The sequence below is a fragment of the Crinia signifera genome, chromosome 8 (assembly GCF_055691185.1).
Source record: "Crinia signifera chromosome 8, ASM5569118v1, whole genome shotgun sequence".
Taxonomy (NCBI): Eukaryota; Metazoa; Chordata; class Amphibia; order Anura; family Myobatrachidae; genus Crinia; species Crinia signifera.
This window is the reverse complement of record NC_139224.1, coordinates 109,080,969-109,105,214: the sequence shown is the minus strand read 5'-3', so window position 1 is coordinate 109,105,214 and position 24,246 is coordinate 109,080,969. Positions and strand designations below refer to the sequence as shown.

General features: G+C 40.6%; 1 protein-coding gene across 3 annotated transcripts in view; it reads right to left on the bottom strand.

Annotated features, from left to right (window-relative positions):
- Positions 1 to 2,286: 2,286 nt before the first annotated feature.
- LMX1A (LIM homeobox transcription factor 1 alpha) overlaps positions 2,287 to 24,246 on the bottom strand; it is a 103,998-nt gene continuing 82,038 nt past the window's right edge. For all 3 annotated transcript variants that reach the window (XM_083156962.1, XM_083156963.1, XM_083156961.1), the window contains exons 4-9: positions 20,103 to 20,335; positions 11,236 to 11,399; positions 10,720 to 10,797; positions 9,789 to 9,864; positions 7,175 to 7,342; positions 2,287 to 3,294 (exon numbers count right to left, since the gene is read on the bottom strand). In XM_083156962.1, the coding sequence (XP_083013088.1) occupies positions 3,137 to 3,294; positions 7,175 to 7,342; positions 9,789 to 9,864; positions 10,720 to 10,797; positions 11,236 to 11,399; positions 20,103 to 20,335 (877 nt within the window). In that variant the 3' untranslated portion in view covers positions 2,287 to 3,136. The remainder of the gene's footprint in view (positions 3,295 to 7,174; positions 7,343 to 9,788; positions 9,865 to 10,719; positions 10,798 to 11,235; positions 11,400 to 20,102; positions 20,336 to 24,246) is intronic.

Below are 24,246 nucleotides of genomic sequence, written 5' to 3'. Positions count from 1 at the left end.
TCTGGACACCTTATTGCAACCCATCATACAAACACATCTAAGATTTATTTTGGACACTACCACATTGCTTAATAAATTAAATTCACTTCCACAGCTAACGCAGAACATCTGGCTCTGTAGTATTGATGTGCAAAGTTTATACACTGTTATCCCCCACCAGATGGGTCTTAATGCTGTGAAACGATACCTGACTTGACCAGTAGCACTAATGCTAATAACACTAGCTTTTTTTCTTAATAGCCGGAGAAACATTTCAGCATCCACGTACAGGCAAAACCTTTACATTAAGCATAGATTGACATGCAAAACAGGCTATGTGGTGTATCAACTAATTTGTCGGTGCGGTAGGTCTTACATTGTTAAGACCAAATGCACTTTCAAGGTGCGCATGGCTCTCCACAGATCAGCAGTCAGCTCTGTCATTGACAAAAAGACCAGTGAACAACCCGTGGCATGCCACTTCAGTGAGGCTAAACACTCCCTGAGCACACTTAGATATAGAATGTTAGATTTCATTCCATGGTCCATCCAAGGTGGCAATAGCGCGGCTAAATTGCTGAAGCGTGAAACTGAATGGATTTTTAAATTGGGAACCTTAGCTCCATGGGGCTCAATGATAATATGGGCCTTATACATTGCATATAGTAGCATCCTTAAGGGTGGTGAAATATTCCCCTACATGGGAAATAGAAGTCTATATACTTAAGGTACACTCATAGCCCCCTATTGTATAGCAGTAGATAAAATGTAACTTGGTGTATTGTGGATATGCGACCCCTGGTCATAGGGACAATATTAATGAATGTCACAGTGACATATTTGACAATGAAATTCATTGTTTAGTCTTGTAATATGACAATCCAACTTTTCGTCCATATTCTTCTTATCTTATCTTTTAGTATGCCATATATTTTGTATACAACTAGCGCTATATGCGTTTGCATATCAGTTAGCATGGAGGTTATGTGTACATTGTTGTCATGTTACTAAGGCAAATACGCATAAAAAAATTGTATTTGCATAGCAAAATACAAATTTTTTAAGCGTATTCGTATTTTTGGCATTTACTATGCCAAAAATACACATAATCGTATTCGTATTTTTGTCACGTTGGCAATGTTTACGTCATCAGAAAATATGAATAGGAATCACCATTCAGGGTACCGGCCAGGACAGTAGCTTTTTTTTTTTTATAAGAAGACCTGGTCAGAAAGTAGAGGATGTGATCTTCGCCGGAGGACCTTGGTGAGTAGGATTTTCTTCCACAGGTACCCCTATGGATTTCTTCGGATCCTGAAGCCCTGGAGCCCAGGACCCCGGACTCTGCAGCCCTGGAGCCCTGAACCCTGTAGACCTGGGGTCCCGGACCCAGGGACCTACTGTACCTACGCTACTGTCCCGGCCGGTACCCTCTCACGGACTAACCGGAGAGAAGCTGAAGTTTCATCTTCAGCGCCTCTACTCCGAATGATTTTATTGGCCGCCTAGCGCCAACGTGGATAGTGGGGGTATGAAAAAGTCGGAGGGGGTATGAAAAAGGCTTTGGGGTGGCGTGGATAGTCGGGGGGTGCGTAAAAACTCTTTTTAGGACCTATACAATCTTACCATTGTATACCTAATGTAATGGCATCGCATACCCTATAACATCGCATGCGATCGCATGCGATTTTGCGGGAGGTGCAATGAACAGAGCAGTGAATAAATTACATGAAAAAATTGCATCATGGCACTAAAATGGCCCATGCAATGCGATGCGATGCGATTTCACTATATACACCGTCTCATATACGCTATATTCCATAGTAGCCATCAAGGAGAACTTATCGTTTTCCAAAATTGATCCTGTTTTCCCCTGATGAAGTCCGCATAGGACAAAACACGTAGGGGTTTTCTCATTGTCGCTAATCAGATGTCGGATCAAATATTGGAATATTGGAATTTTATGTGAAAACATCTTTCTGAAGTGATTAAGTCATTATTTTAAATTAATGTTCAGAATAAATACAGTTGTTTTTACCGTTGTGTATTTTTTCTGGTGAAAGTACTATAAGCGCACTTCTATACTTCTTCTTTTTCACCTCTATTCCCTTGGGCCTCTATTGTGGCAACTGTAGTTCCACCGCTGGAACTCTGCATAGACACATTGAGCAATGCCACACTAAAGAATGTAGCAGGTAACCGCTAATAGCAATAATATATTCTTGCTTTCTGTTAGCAGGCAATGTTTCTTCTTTTCTCTACTCATCAGAAAGTACAAAAAAGTAGGCCAATAGTATGTGTTCTTAATCTATTTCAATAATCACATCAAAACAGAATGTCATTAATAGACAAAAAATAATGTCGCAAACATTCCAACCTAGCACATGAATAAAAAGAAATAAGCTATGTTTTATATAAGTTAAAGCACTGATGTGCAACATTAAATACCTCCCAATGACAATACTATTGGGCTGTACAATCAGTATCCTGATTAATGCAGTTAATACACTGGACTTGTCAGTTATATCCTTCTAGTGCATGACCCGCACTGCAAGAACAATAAATGCTCCTGTAGTTAGTACAGAGCTGGTCAGTGTGTAATCTCAGTGTGCACTCAGTTCAGTCTGTGGGCCAAATAGCAATATGTCCATAGTCAGTCATTTTATTCTTCAGTACATCTCCATGAGTGATAAAATCCAGAGAAGCAATGCCAATACATAATGTCTTTATAGAATGGATACAAGTGTCTTTTATAGTTCCAGGTGGCATAGTCAATATTTATGGGTAATTCCTAGATAACAACACTCAAAAATTAGGGCTCAGTTTACACATTTCAGTTCCAGTCAAGCAGCAGCTATGTAGAATGTTCTCAATATCTCCAGTGAATTTGGTTGTCAAATGTGACGTATTGGTCAAGACATTTTATTCTTCAGTAACCAGTATTAATTCATTTTTTAATGATACTTATGCATGATGATCCTGGGCAAATTGTCTTAGCTGAAAGCAGAGTACGAAACAAAAAAATCGGCCAAAATTCAGTAGCATAATGGTCATCACCATAATCAATCAATGAAATGGAATCAGTAGGAAATGTAGACAACCAGCAGAAATTCTGTTTCCTGACTTAAGGCTTCGCTTGTAGCATTCTTCATTGCTTTCAGGAAGTAAAATAGGAGTTTTGCATGGAGTACAGACGATCAATAGGATTTCCCACTCGAGTCTGCAGTGGCCCGACTTCAGGGACTGCTAGAAGACACTCACTCAAGTTAAGAGAGGCATCATCACTGTCCATGTCATGGAACAAGGTCTCTCCACCTACAGTAGATAAAAGATTATAATGTCACTTTTATTGCTGTCAAGTGTGCATTAAACTTAAACGCATTACACAGCTTTATCAGTCTCATCATTCTCATCTCATTTGTGAGCATTGAATGAAAAACGAAGGGGAAAGAAAACTGCAGAAGAGAGAGAAGAGATATTTAATTGCCAGTATTTATTATTGTTTTTCTATAAAATGCACAACTTGGATACTATAATGTCAAAATTCTAATTATGTTTAATTTAGGAAAAAATGGGATTAAGGGGTTTTCGGAGCAATCCAGAGAATCCCCACTTAGTTTACATTGTGTCTATTGATTGTTACAAATTTATCATTTGAAATCATCATTTGAAATTATTTTATCCAATTGCGTAATATTTAAACACATTTTACAAGGATCATCTGTGTAATTTACGAACAATTTTGAAACCTATCTCAAATTAGAACTGTAAAAAATAAAGCATATATTAAGACAACTTTAGGGTGCTCCTAGCCCCATGCTGTAACTGAATCAATCAATATCTGTAGGGAAAGCTTATCAAATGCCCAAACTCCAACTTTCTCTGTAATTCACATAGATTTCAGCACACAGAATAAATGGGTTCTCCCACAAGCTTAATCCCAGAGGATGCATTTACTGCTTTTTTTTGCTACTCTTAAGACTGTCAGGAAAAATCAGGGACCTAATTGAATAGGTCCGAGTTTACAATTATACAGTTAATTTTGTAATTATATTTATAAAAATCAAGTAGATACAAATACATTTACAGGGAAGAGGGTCCTAAACAAACTCTCAAAACTGAAAGTGGATAAATCAGTGAGACCAGATATGATACTCAAAGAGCTGAAAGGATGTGCTGGAGGGAAGTGGACTGAAAAATAGCACAGGTGGTCCCACTGCACAAAAGTGGAAGCAAGGAATAAGCAAACAACTACTAACCAGTAAGCCTTACATTATTAGTAGGAACATTCATGAATACACCATTACAAGTAAGAATTGTTGAATATCTCAAATCCAGAAAATTGCAGGATTTCAAGCATCATGGATTTACTGGGAGGACATCATGCCAAACAAATCTTATTTACTTTTTGATTGGGTGACTAAACCAAAATATGAAGGAAGGACTGTCAATGTAGCATATATACAGTACTGTAAAAAGTCCTTAGTAAGCATAGGCGAATCTAGAATTATGGTAATGGGTGGTCCCAGATCTAGGCACAACAGCAGGGGGACCTTTGCGCTGCAAAAAGGGGGCGTGGCCTCAGGGGAAGGAGGCGTGGCATTACAAAAAGGGGTGTGGTATTACACTTTAGACCATACACAGTAATGCCCATTACACATTTTAGCAAACTCCATATTACCCATTACACATAAAGCCACACGCCGTAATGCAAATTACACATAAGGCCACACACCATTATGCCCATTACACATTGTGCCACACATCATGATGCCCATTACATACTATATAACAAACCATAATGCCCATTACATATTTTCCACATAAGTGCTCATTGCTAGGGGGTTCTTGCTTGATGGCCCCATAGTACCCATTACACATGATGCCGCACACCATAGTACCCATTACACATGATGCCACACACCACAGTACCCTTTACACATGATGCTGCACACATAATGTCCCTTACACATGATGCTGCACACCGTAATGCCCCTTACACATAAAGCCACACATTATGCGTAATGCCCCCACATACCGCCACTTGTAGCGTCCCTTAAGCAATGCCCCCAAAAGTGCCACTTACTGTAAATTTTTATATGAGCCTTCGCTGCTGCTGCAGGGAAAAATGGATAGCGGTGCAGCTGCTTCTATGGGGAGAGGAGCAGAGCGCAGTGCAGAGCACGCTCCCACTCCCCTCCTGGTGTCCCCTCTAGCCGAGTGGACATTTGAATATTGTGCGCGCTGTTGTTGTGCGTGACGTCACCACATCATTAAAGGGGGGTGGGCTGAGGTGAAAGCGGGGAGAAGAATTGGAGCGGAAGCTGCAGGGGTCATTGACAGCTGGGCAGAGAGCAGGGGGCTGCCCGGCTGTATTCAGAGCATTGCAGGCCACAGCTGTTTGAAATAATACTATTTTTTTGAGCTACCTTTAATAAAAAAATATCCACCTGCTACAAAGTGATGCCCTTACTCCCAATGACATCCATGACCTCCTGACCTATTGGATTACAAATATATGGGATTTCTGCTTAATTCCTAACAAAAGTCCATCTTTAAAGGAGAAGACGCCGAATAGGGAGTTCTTTCCATACCCCAAGAGGGAACTTTGTATCTGGACTTATCATCACACCCATTCCTGGTACAACAACCAGTGATACAGCAGATGGTAATATTTCTTTTTTCTGAATTTCATTCAGCAAAGCCACTAATTGTGGAGCTCCATATTCTATGGACACAACATCTTGTGCTCTCTAGTTACATATCAATGTGTTTTTATTTTATTTGTTTTTATATTTATATCTTCGGAACCAACTGACCCATTTACATGAGACCAGTATCATATTGAAGAACTTTTGAGTTGGCTTCGAATGATTTTGGTCCCGTGAAACTGGGCTGTTTGGTTCCAGAGAAATCTGCCCTCAAAGAACATAAATAGTCATGAAATTACATTTAAGAAAAAAAAAAAACGGTTTAACCTCAATATCCCTGGAACCAATTAACCCATATGGATCCAGCCTGGTATTAGATTGAAGGCCCAGCGATTTGGGTTCGACTGAGATCAACCTCGAGCTTCAGTGATGCCGAAGGGGGAACTGGCAGCCGTTGAACTGCGTGGGGGTAGGAATTAGCGGGTCCCGTATTATCCTATAGGGAAAACGTTCCAGCTTTGCCTGGCCGTATCTCTGGTTCCCAGGGGGCTAGAGACACGGGGCTGAGCTCATTGGAAAGCGCCATCCCTAAGCTACAAAATGGGCTAATGGGTGGTCCTGTGCACCCCCGGACCACCCCCTAGATTTGCCTAGGTTAGTAAGGTATTTGATATGGTCCGATTCTAAGATGGTTTAATGGCTAAGATCTTGGTTGCAGGGTAGGAAACAGAGGGTTGTAGTAAATGGAGTTCAGTCTATGGAGGGGAAGGTTACAAATTACATTACTCAGGGATCTGTACTTGAACCAGTGCATTTTAATATCTTTGTTGGGGACATTGCAAATGATATTAAAGTAAAAATATGACTTTTTGAACATGACATAAAAATATGCAATAGGGTAGACACACCAAAGCAGGTGAAACAAATATTTGAGGACAGTCTAATGCCAACAAATACAAATTCATACATGTATAGTAGGTCTCAAAAACCTAAAGGCAAAATATAGCATTAATGGCAACATGATGGAAACTACAGAGGAGGGAAGGGATAGAGGAATCACCAATTCAGATATCTTGAAGGCATGTAAGCAATGTAACAAAGCATTAAGGAAGGTTGGATGTATATGCAGAGGAGTCAGTACCAGGACAATAGAATTAATGCCACTGTACTGGTCACTGGAACAACCTAAAATACTAATACTGTGTTCAGTTCTGGAAGCCAATGGTTTTAACAAGGTACAGGAGGGAAACATTATTCAAATGAAATACAAGTATTAGAACCTAAGGATAGATGCTAAAACTGGAGAAAGGAAGGTTCAAAGGAAACTTAAGGAAAAATTACTTTACAAAAAGGGTAGTGGATATGGTAGAGGTTACCAAAAGATAAAAAAGAGGCATACTAGATATGAAAAGTGGTTCATATCTGCCTTCAATTTCTATCTTTATATATTTTTATATCAATTGGTCCAAAATACAATAGCAGTTAGTAAACGAGCCCATAACACAAATAAGAGATATGTCACTGAATTAATTAATGATGTTTACCATAAGGATGCATGTGATCTCCTGGCATCTGGGGAGGTGTGAGTCCTTGCTGGAATGGATCTGAGCTGTATATGTTCTGCTCTATTGAAAGTAACTGTTGATGCGGTAGAGTTGTGAAGACGTTCATGATTCCATCGATACTGGAGTTACTTGAGCTGTGTGTCTGAGCTACAGAACAGTCATGAAACAAAATTGTTACTCTTCTTCCTTTAACACCACACACAATAATTTATACAAAATATACTGTATGCTCTAATAAATTACTTTATTATGCATTGAAAAATTATATTGCATTTTCAGGGGGATCTGGCCTAGAAACAAAAAAGTAAGCATCTATTTAATTGTATACAGTTTGAGTATCCCTTATCCAAAATGCTCGGGACCCGAAGAATTTTGGATAACGAATTATTCCGTATTTCAGATTTTGTTTTATATTTCAATGATGTATCTTGAGGTATCTTGCATTTATGTTGTACAAACGCATCCGACACATGAAATACATTCAAAATATATTTTATTTGTGCATGAAACAAGGTTTCAAAACATGATACAAAGTTTGTGTACTATCTCAGGTACTGAATGTGAATGCCAAGCAATCATTTTCTTTCACATATTTAGTGCCAGTTACATATCATTTCCCCAGTAGTACCAGTTATAGATCATGTCCCCAGTATTGCCAATGCCAGTAACATTTCATGTCCCCAGTAGTGCTGTTACAGATGTCCCCAGTAGTGCTTTTAGCAAAAAAAAAAAAAAGACTTTCTAGAATGTATGGTTTTCTGAATCATTTGGATAAGGGATACTCAACATGTAATGTTTTTTTTTCCAAATAAATTGTAATAAGTAAAGAATATTTACAATAAGTGAAATAGCATTGAAAATAATGTAAAACACATAGATAAACCCCTTTCTTAATTCCAGGCACTGCATATTTTTGCAGTACAGGTTGAGTATCCCGTATCCGGAGATCTATTATCCGAATTATTCCAAAAAACATGGGTTTTTTTGGGGGAATAATTCAAATTTTTTGTTTTTGTCCCCCCCCCCCGCGCCCCAACCAACCCCTCCACCCCCCACCCACCAGTGTCCCCATTGACCGTTGGCGATGCCGGAGACGCCGAAGACGATGCTGAAGGCCTACCGTGGATGCCGGGGGACACGTGGATGCTGAAGGACCATCGGGGCACCACCAGGGGACAGGTAAGTATGTTTAAAAAAATGTATTCCAAAAACCGGAAAAATCCCTTTTCCAAAATGTTTGTTGTCCTGTTCGGATAAGGGATACTCAACCTGTACAATTTTAAGGATAATGGGTCTGATGTTGAGAAAACTGCATCAGATGAGACTTATGATGCAATTATACTGGAGGGACAGCAGGCGGTGCTGTCATATTTGTGTTTATGTGTTTTACAGTCTGTGATGTATGCATATACTTGTTTGTTGTTTCTTGTGTCTGAAGGTGACACGAAGGAGAGAGAGATGCAGCATACAGTGAAAGTTATTCATGTACAGTTACCTTGTTCTCATGACCAGTTCCAGTTTATACAAAACAAATCATACCACAAAGACCTTTCCGGTGTGTGCCTACTAATTGAAGCATAGTCAAGGAGGTGATCCTGACTGCGTGGGTAAGACTCAAATGCCAACATCTAATTCATTAGGCCAAACTAATTGGTGAAAGTTTTTTCAGGAAATCAAAATATACAGCCTCCCCCCCCCCCCCCCCCCCCCCCCAAAAAAAATAGAAACATCTGGAAAATTGTGAAAAACGTCACTTTTACGCTCCTGATGTATTTTTGGCAGCTAATTGAATATACCCATTACTCTGACTCCTCTGCCAGCCATGCCACCCATCAGATTGCAGTGGGATTACACCATTTTTTCTTCTATATATGTCTAGTACATGGTCCCCTCCTGTGTTTTCCTGTTTGTATTACAGTATTACTGTAAATTCATCAGTTTTAAAAAATATATATATATGAGGCTGGATCAATAAGTTCCTGTGTTTGAAGACATGTAGCATTGCTGAGGAAAGTTGGTATTACTATGTGTACTACAATCTTTCAAACAACGCCATACCAAATTTCAGATTGATTCATAGGTTAGTTTTTTTTTCCACCACGACAATGCACCAACTCCCTCATCCTGAACTGTTGTGGCCAAATTGCGCTATGAATTTTTTTTTGTCCCGCGAGCCACGTTTTCAGGTTAGGGAACAGAAGGAAGTCGCAGGGAGCCAAGTCGGGCGAGTACGGTGGATGCGGCCACAATTCATAGCGCAATTCATGCAATTTGATCCACTCTCATATATATATATATATATATATATATAGATATATGTATATATATCTATATATATATATATATATATATATTTCTTTTTTTACAATAGTGGGAATAATGGGAACTCTAAATTTCTGTAGCAGTAAAAACACATACATCAAAGCATGATCATTTTTATTTATGTATTTGTGAATATGCAAATGAGCTTTGGATATTGAAACCAGGTTATAATCTTCATTACAGCAGCCATGGCAAATTTGTGGCCATAGAATAGCCCCGAGGGGCCAGTCTGTGATTAAAAAAGTACACAGTGCCTGGAAAAGAGAATTACCTGCTGGTATACGTGACGGGTTTTGCTGATCTTGCTGCTGTTGCTGTTGTTGCTGTCTCCTTGCCAACTTCTTCATCTGTTATAAGTAAAGGACAAGAATAAGATTCTAGAATGAGTGCAGGTCCGTGTTCTATTCTGGTAATTCCATCAGGCAATGCACTTTGTATGTAAATCAGGTCCAGGAATTGCTTGATGTACTTCTTACACTGCTCTAATACTAATAATTGTTCTTGCTTGCATTACAAAAGTTTATAAAAATGTATTGGAAATGGATTTCACCCACTTAAAGTGTATTACTTTAATGTTTACTTCCACTGAAAACATAAGAAATGTCATTAATAAAACCAATGCCCACAAGAATACTTTCCTGGTTTCCATCATTGCCACAATTTGGTTACCTACATGTCTTGCTTGTGATGAATAACATGCTAGTTAGATGTCCAAAGAGTTTCAGTAGAAGCAAGCAAAGTGCGGCAGACCGCCTGAAACTCTCCACATTCCAGTCAACATTATATATTAGGGAACCCTCTGGACCAGGTAAATTTCAGACCCCATGCACTTAATTATCTTAGACACATCATTTTCCACCTAATTTTCTTTTGCATTATCCTTTATTGCCCTACAGGGTACTCCATCGCCATACGTGTTGAAATGGTTTACTTGGAAAATAACATCTAGACAAGTGATTCCCAAACTCGGTCCTCAAACCCTAACAGTTCATGTTTTCCAGGTTATCCAGCATGTGTAATGTGTATAACTAACTGTCACATTTTAAAAATCAACAGGAAACCTGGAAAACATGAACTGTTGATAGTCCTTGAGGACTGAGTTTGGGAACCACGGATCTAGACAAGAAAGTCTTAAATCCAGTTTTGTGGCCTGAGAAAATTCAGAACACACTAGTATCCCGCGTTGACTGTTGCTTTCTCACCTTTGCTCTTTGATTCTGGAACCAGACTTGCACCACACGGACACTTAGACCAGTTTCTGCAGCAAGAGTCTCCCTCACCTTCACAAGGAAAAACATCAGGTATTTTTTGTCAGGATATAGGCTAATTAGTGGGCATCAGGGACAAGTATCATACAGGTGTACTCATATAATCATTTATAATAGGTATTTTAAGGAGAAGCTTTGTGAGCACATAACACACTCTTAGATTAAAAGAACTATGAGAAGAATCAATTATTTAAGAAAAAGCAACTAGAAGTATATTAGAGAAAGAACAAACACTTGATTGTAACACATAAGCGTTTGCTTGGCTGTCCATAGCTATGTTTCATTTACAGATGATCATGTATTTGTTGACAAGTAAAATTACTATGTGACAGCATTGATGAAAGCATTAGCAGTGTAAAGCCTCCCCACCCACTACGCAGACATATCTGAAGGCATATGATGATCTTAAACACCCCAAAAATTCTAACCAGAAGTAAAGTGGTAGCTCACCTTTCTGCATGGCTTTGAGGAGACCTCAAATGAAGCTTTGAAAGCCCTTCGTTGCTGTGTTGTCAGAATGGTCCTGGGTCTCTTAGGTCGTTTCTGATCTTTGCCATCCTCAATCCCTTTACTGTCTTCAAATTTACCCCCATCTTCATCATCTTCACTCTTACCTAAGAACAGGGGGGACACGTATGATGTCACTGGACAGCATAGTCATGTACCTGGAATACCTACTACTTTGAGACGTGCGTTGAGGTAAATGGCTGAGGCGTCCATGGCAAGTACCAGAGCCAGATTTGCACACAATATATGAGCCATGGGGTACATGCCAGCATTATACACATGTGCGGCAGTATATACCGCTGGAGATTCGCTGAGTTTTGATAGGAGATGTGCAGAAAAGGTAGCCAGGTGAGGCACTGCCTCACCTGCCATAGACTTTTTACTCCAGAGTTTTGACTATAAAAATGATTAGAATAAAAAAAATTTTTTATATATATTCTTTGTATTTTTGACATAGTTTATAAACTCAAAACTCTGGCGTATACATTAGTATGACAGAAAAGGCTTTGCCTCACCCCACCGCATGCCACTATATTCAGTAATTGTGTCTACCTCAATATTGGGAAAGGAAAATGATGCAAACACTTGATCAAATCAGCTATAAATATTGTCTCAGGTCTATCTCACTTTGGGGGAGATTCTCTAAGAATCTCCGCCCCCCTTCGCCGCCCATCGCATATTTAATTATCGCATATGCTGTAACATATGTGATAATTAAGGCAAAGGACAGCTCTTGCGTTAAGAGCTGTCCTTTGCGGTGAGAGTCGCCGGGTCCCAGCAGGTCCCGGCGGCTCTCCCCTCCCTCCCACACCCGGCGCTGCTGCTGCTGCGCCGGGCTCTCCTCCTCCCTGCACCCGGAAGAGGATCAGTGCAGGGAGGAGGTCACAGGTCCGGGCAGCACTGCGCTGTGCTGCCCGGACACAGGTGAGGGGGGAGGGGGCGATGCGGGGCGGCGGGGGTCGGCGCGGGGCGGCAGAGGGTTGTGATAGAAGCCCATTGGCTTCTATGGGGCATCGCCAGATTTTTCTGGCGATGCCCCCCGCCGCGGTAACCCGGCGGGGGATGCTTACAGCATCCCAAAATGCGGTAAGAACCCCGATAACAGGGTTTTTACAGCATTTTTAGCTTAGAGAATCTCCCCCTTTAACTTTACCTTAAGTATTTTAGCTGAATCATGAAAAAGGTTGGCGCTCACAGATCTGGAGAACAAACAAGAAACTAACCTATGGGAACAAAACCCTGCTGTGACCACAGACATTTCTGCCATGAGGAAAGGTGAGGACCTTGGCTCTGCCTCCCATTACAGAGACTGTCCCAGTGGCAGACTGTTTGTGGGCTATACTGTTTTGACACTTAGTTGAACTCTGACAGATTTCCTACTGGAATGCTGATGACACTCAAAATTTGATTCAGTGACGTGGTATGGCCCCCATTGCGGCACCAGAGGAGGCAAGGTGACAGTGTTCATTCAGCAGCTAACTACGCAGTGCTTCCCTATCAGCAAGGACCTGGGATATTGAATGAGAGTCCTCGGGCTGTCAGCACTCACATAGCAAAGCACTCAGCAGTGGCGGACTGCCAGATAAGGCAGGAAACAGCTCACTGGGTGCTCAGACGTCTCATGTACTGTAGGAGTGCCTCTGACCATGACCTTTTATGCATCACAACTAATAAAATAGATACTGTATAATAATACCCTACCATTATATTTTACACATTGCTACGAGTATATGGGTGTTAAGAACCTTATAATTGTTTAATAGAAAGTGGAGTTCTTGCTTGCTCACATATAGGCAACCTACCAAATACTGTACTTCAATGTTTAATTATGAAAGTGGTGGAAACGTATAAAATGTATTATAATGTGATGTCAGCACTTTACCTACAGTGATTGTTAATAATTGCTAAATAGATTCATCTTATTGTTTTCCTGCAAAATGTAATTACTGGGATCATATCTGAGACTGTTGGGATCCAATTGCACAAAAGGATTTCACTTAGGAATATACATATTACAGATATAACATTTATGGTTTAATGGTTATTATTTTTGCACAGCTATACAAGATTAGTCCATCACTGGCATGTAGGGGAGATTTATCCAAGCTTGAAGAGAGATGAAGTGGAGACGGTTAAAGTATCAGCCTGTCATTTTTCAAACACAGTCTGCAAATTAACAGAAGCTGATTGGCTGGTACTAGAGATAAAGTATCAACCAATCACCTTCTTAGGAGTTTATTTACTAAGATGTGAGTTCTATTAAAGATGGGATGTTGCCCATAGCAACCAATCAGAATGTACTTCCAGTGTCGTCTTTCTCATTGGGCTTAATGGGCAGTTGCCATGGGGCCCAAGGATTCTAGAGGCCAACCCCAATGGGGAAGACAACACTGCCCCGTTGAGCTGCTGTGGCTGCAGGTGGCAGGCAGTGGGGATCCGGGCAGCGACGGCTGAAGACTTGTAGCGCTATTTGCCAGGCATCGGGTGGGAAGCGCTGCTGATTTTGAAAATACTGGACAGATGCTGATTGGCCAGACGCTCAGCCAATCAGATTTTGGACAGTCTTTTCAAAATCAGCAGTGCTTCCAGCAGCAAATAGCGCTACAAGCTCCCAGCTCCTGCTGCCCAGATCGCCGCTGCCTTGAGGATGATGAAAAGTTATAGTTAGAAACTGAAAGTTGGTACATTATCCATTTTATCTCGCCAAGCTTTGATAAATCTCCCATTGTCCACATTTAAAATAAATATTTTGTTTTGCAGAAAATTAAATTCACTTTGGGATATTCTTGATTTAGTAGGTAGCCATCAAGCTATTTTGGAATGCAAGCGGTACTTATGTAATATCTGGGCTCCCGTTTTTCTTATGAGACGGCGTCCCCTGGCGGGGCTCGCTGCGCTCGCTACGCTTCGGGCACGGTGGCTCGCTGCACTCGCCACACTATATAAATTCAACTCCATGCATAGTTGGATAGTAGGGGTATGAAAAAATGGGGTGCATTTAACATGGGAGCCCAGATAATACATAAGTACCTGCAAGCTGTCTGAATGAAGTTCACAGTCACCTACATTTCTTTTCAATTTAACTTTTGTTACCATCTTATTTTGTGCCTTAAAGAATATTTATGTAAAAAATGTTATAAGATTTTAAAGTGTATAAAAATGAAATATGATCAATGTAAAATGGGTTATACATGCTTTCATGTTATTTTGGGAATGACCCCCATTTTTGGCTGGTAATGTAAATACCTTTTACAAGTATATGATGTGACGAGCCGATTAAGACTGTAAGGCTCATCTGCAAATCTAATGAATATTTTACTTCCTAAACTACCTGTAATGGACCGTAAATTATTAATAACACTTTTTCTGGCATTCCATTACAGCCAATTTCAGAAAGGAAATGATTATTGAATTAAAAAAGCTAATTTATATGTCCATGGGACTTGATTTAGAATATAGTAGGTATATGTAAATATCATTTTAATTAATAACCAAGGAGAGGGTAATAAACAGCACAGGTCTCTCTTATTATATTGAGATTTATGGCAGCCAACTTTATTTGGGAATGGATTCATATCTACAGTATTTTAAGCTCAAGACATTTTCATATATAGATTTAAGTATGGCAAGAGATGTATAAAGGAGATCATGGCTCATATGTATTGTTTGTGTTTCCCAAATGCCACCAGACTGATTAGAATTTTTTTTTATTATTTTTCAATTACCTCATGTTTGAAAAACAATAAACATATGAGTTTCTCTGGATCCCAAAGAAATACATAACATAACAACACAGTAAAAAATATATATATATATTTATAGATGACCTGTAATGTTTACCATACATAGGAATCTTTTTTTTACACAACATTTGATTATTTGAATTTATATAACAAATGTGAGGGATGTTGGCATTTTTAGCGGACATTTAGCACATCTTTCATAGAGATGTTGGCACTCAAAGGGTTAAACATCTAAAATCCTGATTCCTCAGTCCCAACCATTTTAAACATGTTTAATTTCCCTTATGGAGCAACAGTCATTGTTGGCCACGAATCAGTGGATCCAGTTGGTATATTGGTGGTGTCAGTGGGTCTGGAAATTGCCACGTTAAAGCTACTGTACAAAAAATTGTATGGGCCATTTCTGCTATTTATGATGTCATGATGTTGACATTCAGAATGTTGACAGTATTATACTGACTTGGTATGCATGTAGACATTTAGAATATCAACATGTTTGGAATGTTGACATACATTTATAATGTTGACACTGGCACAATATCAACACCAATATCAATATCAACAGAATTTTGACATTGTGAAGGCCAACAACCAGAATGTTAACACAGGATTGAAGAGTTTCGGTGTTTTCAATCCCTGACGCTATTTCTGAAAGCGGAAATAGCGGCGGCCGCCTATTCAATGCTGTCATTTCCGACAGCATTGAAGGCGGAATAAAACAAAACAGAACCGACTCTCAAACCAGTTGTATCTGTTTTGTTGGAACCGGCCATGGATTGTCGAGTTCACGGCCGGATCTCAACAATCCGCGTCTGTTTTTGCCGACATGCCCCCTTTTTGACACTCGACAGGCGAAACGCTGAATTCCGCCTTTCAATAAACTGTCGAGCTGGCTAAAAATTACAGTTGGAATGCAGGATTGAATAGAATTAGGTTTAGACTGCAATTACGGTAAAAATGCCACTTAACACGTCATTAATAATGTCGGCTTTTTGGCAATGTTGACATGTCAGTGTCGACACTGTAAATATTGACGTGATAATTGTTAATATTCTGAATATGTCACATTCAGATAATGTGCATATTGATATACACACTTAGACAGATTTGATTGCCCGTGGATTCCATGCAATCAGCAGCTACACTCATGTATACATAGCCAGCCAGAGTTTATATTTCATGCCCGGGTTTCACTAACACAACTGACAGATATCTTCTCTCCTAACATCATCTTATATATTGGGGCAGCACAGACGGTGTAATGGTTAGCAGTATTACTGCCTCACAGTGCTGAGGTCATGAGTTTGAATCTCACCATGGCCCTAACTATGCAGAGTTTGTATATTCTCCCTGTGCTTGTGTGGGTTTCCTCTGTGTACTCCGGTTTCCTCCCACATTCCAAAAATATCCTGGTAGGCTAATTGGCTGCCAACAAAATTAACCCTAGAATGTCTGTGCGCACGTGTACATATGGTAGGGAATATAGATTATAAGCTCCACTGGGGCAGGGACTGATTTGAATGATTTTACCTGGGGGGGCTGCAGCCCTGCAGCCCATAGGTAAAAACCGCCACTGATTATTATTATTATTATATGGACAGGGCCAGTGTTCTCAGGCAGAGACAGTGGCCAGTGTTCTCAGGGCCAGTGTTCTCAGGCAGAGACAGTGGCGGATTTTACCTGGGGGGCTGCAGCCCTGCAGCCCATAGGTAAAAACCGCCACTGATTTTTATTATTATTATATGGACAGGGCCAGTGTTCTCAGGCAGGCCCTGACAGATTGCTCAACACACAGTGCTGACACATCACTGTGTGCTGAGCGATCTTGATAAAGCATTTTGGGCGATCTAGCATCGCTCAGAAAACTTCAGCATTTCCCCTTGAGCAGGTACAGATGTAGCAGGCTATCTGGGCCACTCTATTCAATCTGGGCCACTCTATACGACAGGGGAAATAGTGGTGAACGCCTATTCAATGCTGTCTTTCCCGACAGCATTGAAGCGGCAGATCGACAGAATGGGCCGTTTTGTCAATTTCGGCCATGAATTGTTGCGATCGCGGCCTAATATCGACAATCCACAGCCGTTTACGCAGACACAGCCCCTTTTCGACGATTGCGAAGTGGGACATTGAATCTGATTCTATTCATTTTAGTGGAATGGCGTCTCTTAACTAAACCTCTAGCCATGTAAATTTGTAGCCATGCGATGAAATATGTATTACCCCCTATAAGTGATAGGAATCTGGACTGCAATGTGTGTTTGCAGAACTGCTTCAGAACAGATTGAAATGGACTTAGCTTAGTTCAGAGAATTTAAACAGCTTGCGTGTCATGTTTGTGACCCTCTGGAATAAAGTGTAGCTTAAAGCAAAGTGGCGCCTTATTATTTTGGAGAACAATGTATCTATGGGTCCATAAACCAATGCTGAGCCAAGAGGCTAGACTGTAAAAGAGCAAATATTGACACATAGGAAGCTGCCTACACGCTGCGACCCTAATATCCCCCAGCTTGTCACCACCTGCTACAAGAGATCATAGACATGTGGAATACAAGTAGAAAGCTCATAAGACCAATGCAAATTCAACAAGAGGGGACTTCATTTTAATTAGAGAGATCACCGCATCTGTAAATGTCTCAGGCACTAGAAGGGCTACTTAATTAAGCCTTAACCCTGTTCTCTCAGTCCTGCCTGAGAAAATGAAACCATATTGTGCTTGGTGACCTTTGCATGAGCTGGCCTTGGGCGGCTCAAGACAATTAATAGATCCATATTGTACAAAAGGTGTTTATCGTCTGTATGAGATGAGGGGAATATCTTGTATAATGAAGCTGCACTCATGAGTCTTTTTCACTCCTTTTCAATCACTGCTTCTTTTGGTTTGAAGGAATTAGATGAAGAGGGCACTTAATTGGAAATGGGGATGGTTTCTGAGTTGGTTCTGTTTACATAGGATTGAGTTCTTGAGTTGACAGTGGCTGTAATTGAAGTATGAGCTTTGGAGATTAGCTCCAGCATATGGGATCTGTGGTGATGCTTTACCCCTTTCTAGATTTTCCAATAAAATTGGGTTTAACTTTATACTTTCCCTCTATTGCCCTCTTGTCTATAGAAAGCTCTTTCAAAGTTAGACATTACAGAGAAAAGGCTTGGTGGGTACAGAACAAAACAGACCGTTCCTAGAGAATGAAGATGGCAAGCCTTGGCGAGGGAGTCTTTAGTGTCTGCTGGGTACAATTAGATCTTATTATACAAGACAATTATTTTAGTGTAAATCAGCCTTTTTCACACATTGTGACATTTGTTTGGAGTCAATTTCAGATTTTATTTCATAATGACCAAATATTGTATTATAGTTAGTTACTTATTGCATGGGGAACAGTACATTGTTTTTATTTCCCCTAAAAACAATAGCATATATTTATATAAGGCCTATCATATACTGGGCCAGATGTACTAGGCTTCAAAAAGTGATAAATTGAAGAGTGATAAACTTCCAGCCAATCAGCTCCCAACTGCCATGGTACATGCATGTTTTTTAAAGTGACAGTTATGAGCCAGTTGTCTGGTAGTTAATCGCTTTATCACTTTTTGAAGTTATTACATCTGTCCCACTGTTTGTTATGTAATCAGCACTCGCAGTCACACACTGTAGTAAAGGATGGATTCTCTATAGAAAGTAGAAACCAAATTTGGTTTATATACTGGTATCAAGTTAGCATTAGGATGTCTTAGCTACATCTGTAATCACTGTTAACAGTGTGGGAAACAACAGGTTAAGGGCCAGATGTACTAAGCCTTGAAAAGTGATAAAATGGAGAGCGATACACAACCAACTGTTTATCACTCTCCATTTTATCACTTTTCAAGCTTAGTACATCTGGCCCTAATTGTTGGTAAAGGGCAGCACTTTTGAATTAAGGTCCTGAGCCAGAGACAGTGGCATATCTATAATGGGTGCAGATTGTGTGGTGCACATGGGCCCCTGAGTCACAAGGGGCCCCACACTGCACCCATTTTCTAATACTTACCCTTGGCAACAGCAGGAACACGGCAGGAATCACCTGGAAAATGGCGGGGCGGATATTTTTCCAGTGCTCTGCACATGCTCAGTGGAGTCTGAGCACTCTAGTGTTCAGACTCCATAGTGCAGCAGAGGTTCACACATGCACAGTAGGAACTGGGCACTAGAGCGCTCATTCCCTATGGCTCCCAGCAGAGAGGAGGGGGCCAGGCCGAGGAGGCTGCAAACAGGCCTCCTCTCTTATTACGCCCCTGTCCAGAGATGTACACAAATACCGTCTCTGCTGTGAATTTGTACTCAGTGGCTGTGCAATAATATGCAAATGTCACAGCTAAATTGTATTTAAATGCTCATAACTGTCACTGTAACTCTGTCCCATCCATGCATACAAAGAGGCAACCAACAGATGCACAGTGGCCACACATAGTTGTTCTGAGTCACAGCATAACTGGATAATAGGAATAATAGGAATAAGTGAGACAGAACTGTTGGATTTAATAATCTGCTAATCCCCTACTGTATTGTTCTATGTATTGTATTGCAGCTGAGAACTACGGGGCAGATGTATTAAGCCTGGGGAAGAGATAAAATGGAGATAAAGTGGAAGGAGATAGCCAATCAGCTGTGTTTGAAATATGACAGTTGAGAGTTGATTGGCAGGTGCGTTATCTCCTTCCACTTTATCTCCAGTTTATCTCTTCGCCAGGCTTAATACATCTTCCCCAATAGATGACAATAAGCCTTGCTTTATTATCACCATGGCTCTCCAGAGAAGGCTAGCTGCAGAAGGCTCCATCTGTATTATCTTCTAGAAAGTGCTAGATAAAAAAGAAGTAGATTCTGATTGGTTGACCATAGCAAGATCACATGTGAAATAGAATTTCAATCTAAGTAAATTTCCCCCTAAGTATCAACCAACCAGCTCCTGTCATTTTTCAAACCTATAACATGGCAAAGCTTATTACATAAACAAAAGCTGAGATAATAGGGAAACAAATCATATATTGCCCTTATAAGGAGATAAAATGTTGGTTATTCTGTACCTGAGTCTGAGGCAGCTGGGCTCACAAGGCTGAGAAGGTCCCGTTCCTTCTCATAGTCACCCTTACAGAGAAGCTGTCCATCCTTGAGAACAAACTCGTCGCCTTTTTGAAGCTGCCTCTCGCACACGCAACAACAGAAGCATCCTAGATGATAGACACTCTTCTGTGCCCTCATGACAAACTCACTGGGTGTGATGGTGTCTAGACAAGATCCACATTTCACAGCAAACAATCTGGAAGGTAAAGGAGGCATGGAGGTTTATTGGAAGACGAGCATCTACAGTACAAAGGGACAACAGTAAGGTTGGTATTTATCAAAGCTTGGAGATAGAGAAGACTGTAAGGGGTAAAGGAGCCTATTTATCAACATCAGTGAGTTAAAAAAAACAATAGGTCGACATGGTCAAAAGGTCAACAGGGTCACAATGTCAACATGAAAAAGGTAGACACATGAAAAGGTAGACATGAGTTTTCTTTTCTTTTTTTTGGGTGTCAAATGCGACAACTGTTGACATAGACCCTCAATTACTGTGACGTGTACCGTCGCATGGCTCACTGCTCTTACTATGCTCAGGGCACGGTGCCTCGCTATGTTTGCCACACTATTATATTCTCCCTCTATGCCGACGTGGATGGTGACGTAAGAACAAGCCGGTTAAAAAAAAATCCCGAAAAACTCATGTCTAACTTTTCATGAGTCTACATTTTTCAGTTCAACATTTTGACCCTGTCGACCTTTTGGTCCTGTTGACCTATTGCACGTCTTCCAATTACATGTCTACCTTTTGACCCTGTCCACCTATTGCATGTCGACCTTTTGGGGTAGACCTACTGACTGTCTATCTAGACACTGTAGATCTATGAACCGGAACCAGTATGATAGATGGTGCTCCAGCCAACCAGCTCCCAACTGTCACTTCCCTAAATTTCAGAAAAAGATATACAGAGTTTGCCAACGCTGGCTGAATGATATAGCTCAGACGGTTCACGATAAAAATGATATTTATTAACTATACTAAAGATGAATGTAAAAACCAATATAATAACTAAGAATAATGTATAACAATAATGAAAAAACAGAATAATTTTTATCGTGAACCGTCTGCGCTATATCATTCAGCCAGTGGTGTCAAACTCTGTATATATTTTTCAAACATATGGAGTTAGGTTCTGACTGGTTTCCGTACCATTTATCATACACAATGTGATACATTTCCTAAGATGGGCGTTCTATTTCACATAGGATGTTGCTACCAATCAGTTCCTGTCTATTATCTTCTAGAGGGTGCTAAAAAAAAAGTAGATTCTGATTGGCTGCCCATAGAAACATACCAAGTGAAATAGAACTCCCATCTTAGTCAATTTCCCCCAATCAGTTTAATCATACACAATGAGTTTATCACTCATTGTTCAAAAAGAACAGAAAGTGGTTGACTGCGCTAGAACATATTGTGCATTATCAAACTGGGATAAATTTAAATAAATATCAATATAAACAAATATGAGTGGTCAGGTGTGTAAAAAAAATATAAAATGCATTTATTATAACATATAGAATAAAAATGAATAAAAGTAGAATTAAAAATAGGGACAATGAAATAATAGTCACCCAAATCTTTGGAGCAATGGATATCAGATTGGTTTAGGGGAATAGTCCCAAGGAGGTAATGGTCCTGGATGATTAATTTGTAATCCAAGAGGTGGGGGAAACACTCAGTGCCGATGCCACTAATATTCCACAGATGGTTCCCGAGCTTCTTTTAAGGAGGTGGCGTGCCTCCACAACGTGCTGGTGCCTCGGATGATGGTGGGGGGCTGATCGGCAGTATGTTGCCACTTGTATTCCACCGATGGTTCCCGGGCTTCTTTTAGGAGGTGGCGTTCCTCCACACTGTGCTTGTGCCTCGGATGGTGATGGGTGGCCAGTTACCAGATGGAATGAACGAGTGTCCCAGATGAAACTGTGATAGCTGGTATTTCAGAGCTCCAAATAGTGTAAGAAGGGTGCTGGTAGTCTACCCCACAAAGGGACCCTGACTACCAGCACCCTTCTTACACTATTTGGAGCTCTGAAATACCAGCTATCACAGTTTCATCTGGGACACTCGTTCATTCCATCTGGTAACTGGCCACCCATCACCATCCGAGGCACAAGCACAGTGTGGAGGAACGCCACCTCCTAAAAGAAGCCCGGGAACCATCGGTGGAATACAAGTGGCAACATACTGCCGATCAGCCCCCCACCATCATCCGAGGCACCAGCACGTTGTGGAGGCACGCCACCTCCTTAAAAGAAGCCCGGGAACCATCTGTGGAATATTAGTGGCATCGGCACTGAGTGTTTCCCCCACCTCTTGGATTACAAATTAATCATCCAGGACCATTACCTCCTTGGGACTATTCCCCTAAACCAATCTGATATCCATTGTTTCAAAGATTTGGGTGACTATTATTTCATTGTCCCTATTTTTAATTCTACTTTTATTCATTTTTATTCTATATGTTATAATAAATGCATTTTATATTTTTTTTACACACCTGACCACTCATATTTGTTTATACTGATATTTATTTAAATTTATCCCAGTTTGATAATGCACAATATGTTCTAGCGCAGTCAACCACTTTCTGTTCTTTTTGTCTATTGTATTGGAGGTGACTCCCCCAATTTTAGATTGCAGCTGTACAGCCAAGCACACTCATATTAAGCGCCTTCCAAAAATCTGATATAGTTTTCTATATCTCCGCTTTTTTTCTATCACTCATTGTTGAATGATCCTCGATGTACCAACTAATCAGTTCTAAACTGTCATTTGCCAAGCATAGCATTTAAATTGAAAGGCAGAATCTGATTGGCCAGTGAATGCGAATGCACCAAGAACAATCTTACCTCCAGCCTCCTAGTATGCATTTATGCCCCTGTTGTGAGTACAATATATTCTAAATTATTTCTCATACTTTTGTTTTATTTGATAATGTTTTATGATGCTCCACTGGATATTCACTGCTATATAATAGAGTGCTCGGATCTCTACCCTGCCTGATCAGTGGCCAAATAGGCCACACATGTATAGAACAGTTTCATGCAATCAGATTATTCTGGGATTAGGCCATCTCTACAATTGAAAAAGAAAATCATGCTTGCTGTTCAGCTAATGGCAGACGCCTACACATATGATTATATGTCAGGGTCAGATTAATGGCCACATGGGCCTGGACCAGATTATGACCATGGGTCTATTGTGAGAAGTCAAGGAGGTGTCCAGTGCTTGGAGGATGCGGCCAACACAGAGTGGGTGTAGCCTGTGACACGTGAGCATGCACCTGTGTTATTAAATCCCAGTTCTGAGGACCTGGCAGATGCATAAGAGCATTACTAACTGTCACATTTCAATGATCCATTGGCAACCTGAAAACATAACCTCTTTGGGGCCGTGAGGACCGAGCTTGAGAACCACTGATGTACACCACCTACACTATCAGCCCCAATGCCTCACTAAGTACAGTAGAAAAATCATATAATTCTGTGAGCAAAATAGAAATACAATTGTAATACTTGATATACAGTATGACTGCCCATATGGCTTGCTACCGTAGGTTGCTGGTCAACATCCAACTGTCATGATGTTGGGCCTTTTTTTACATTGAGGCCTGGGACTGTAGTTCCAACCACCTCATTGTTAAGGCCCCCATACATTTATATGACTTCTCGGAGGGAGAAGTGGCATAAGACTTCCCTTGAACCACCTGGGAAGCCACCCAGGTGGCAGGATCGCATGTGAAATATCGTGTGCAGTCCTTTTGCATGCGATATATTGCCCATGTTGGAGGTCCGACCTGCTAGCAGGTCCAATCTCTGACTCCAATCCGATAGCCATGGGACAGCGCATCGGATCAGATGTCAAACACATCCAATTTGCCCACTTTTTATCCGATCCATGGAAATTGGGTGAAAAGTAGCCAAAGCGGACAATGGCTGTCAGCAAAGTAGTGCCAATTTTATTACTTAAGTGTAGTCAGTAAGATTTTGTTTTGTCAAAATGATTGGTTAGACAAAAAATTTAGCAATACCAGATCACTTTGAACATAAAGAGGACAATAACCGGATATCATATACTATTATAGAATTTGTCATTTTTAGAGG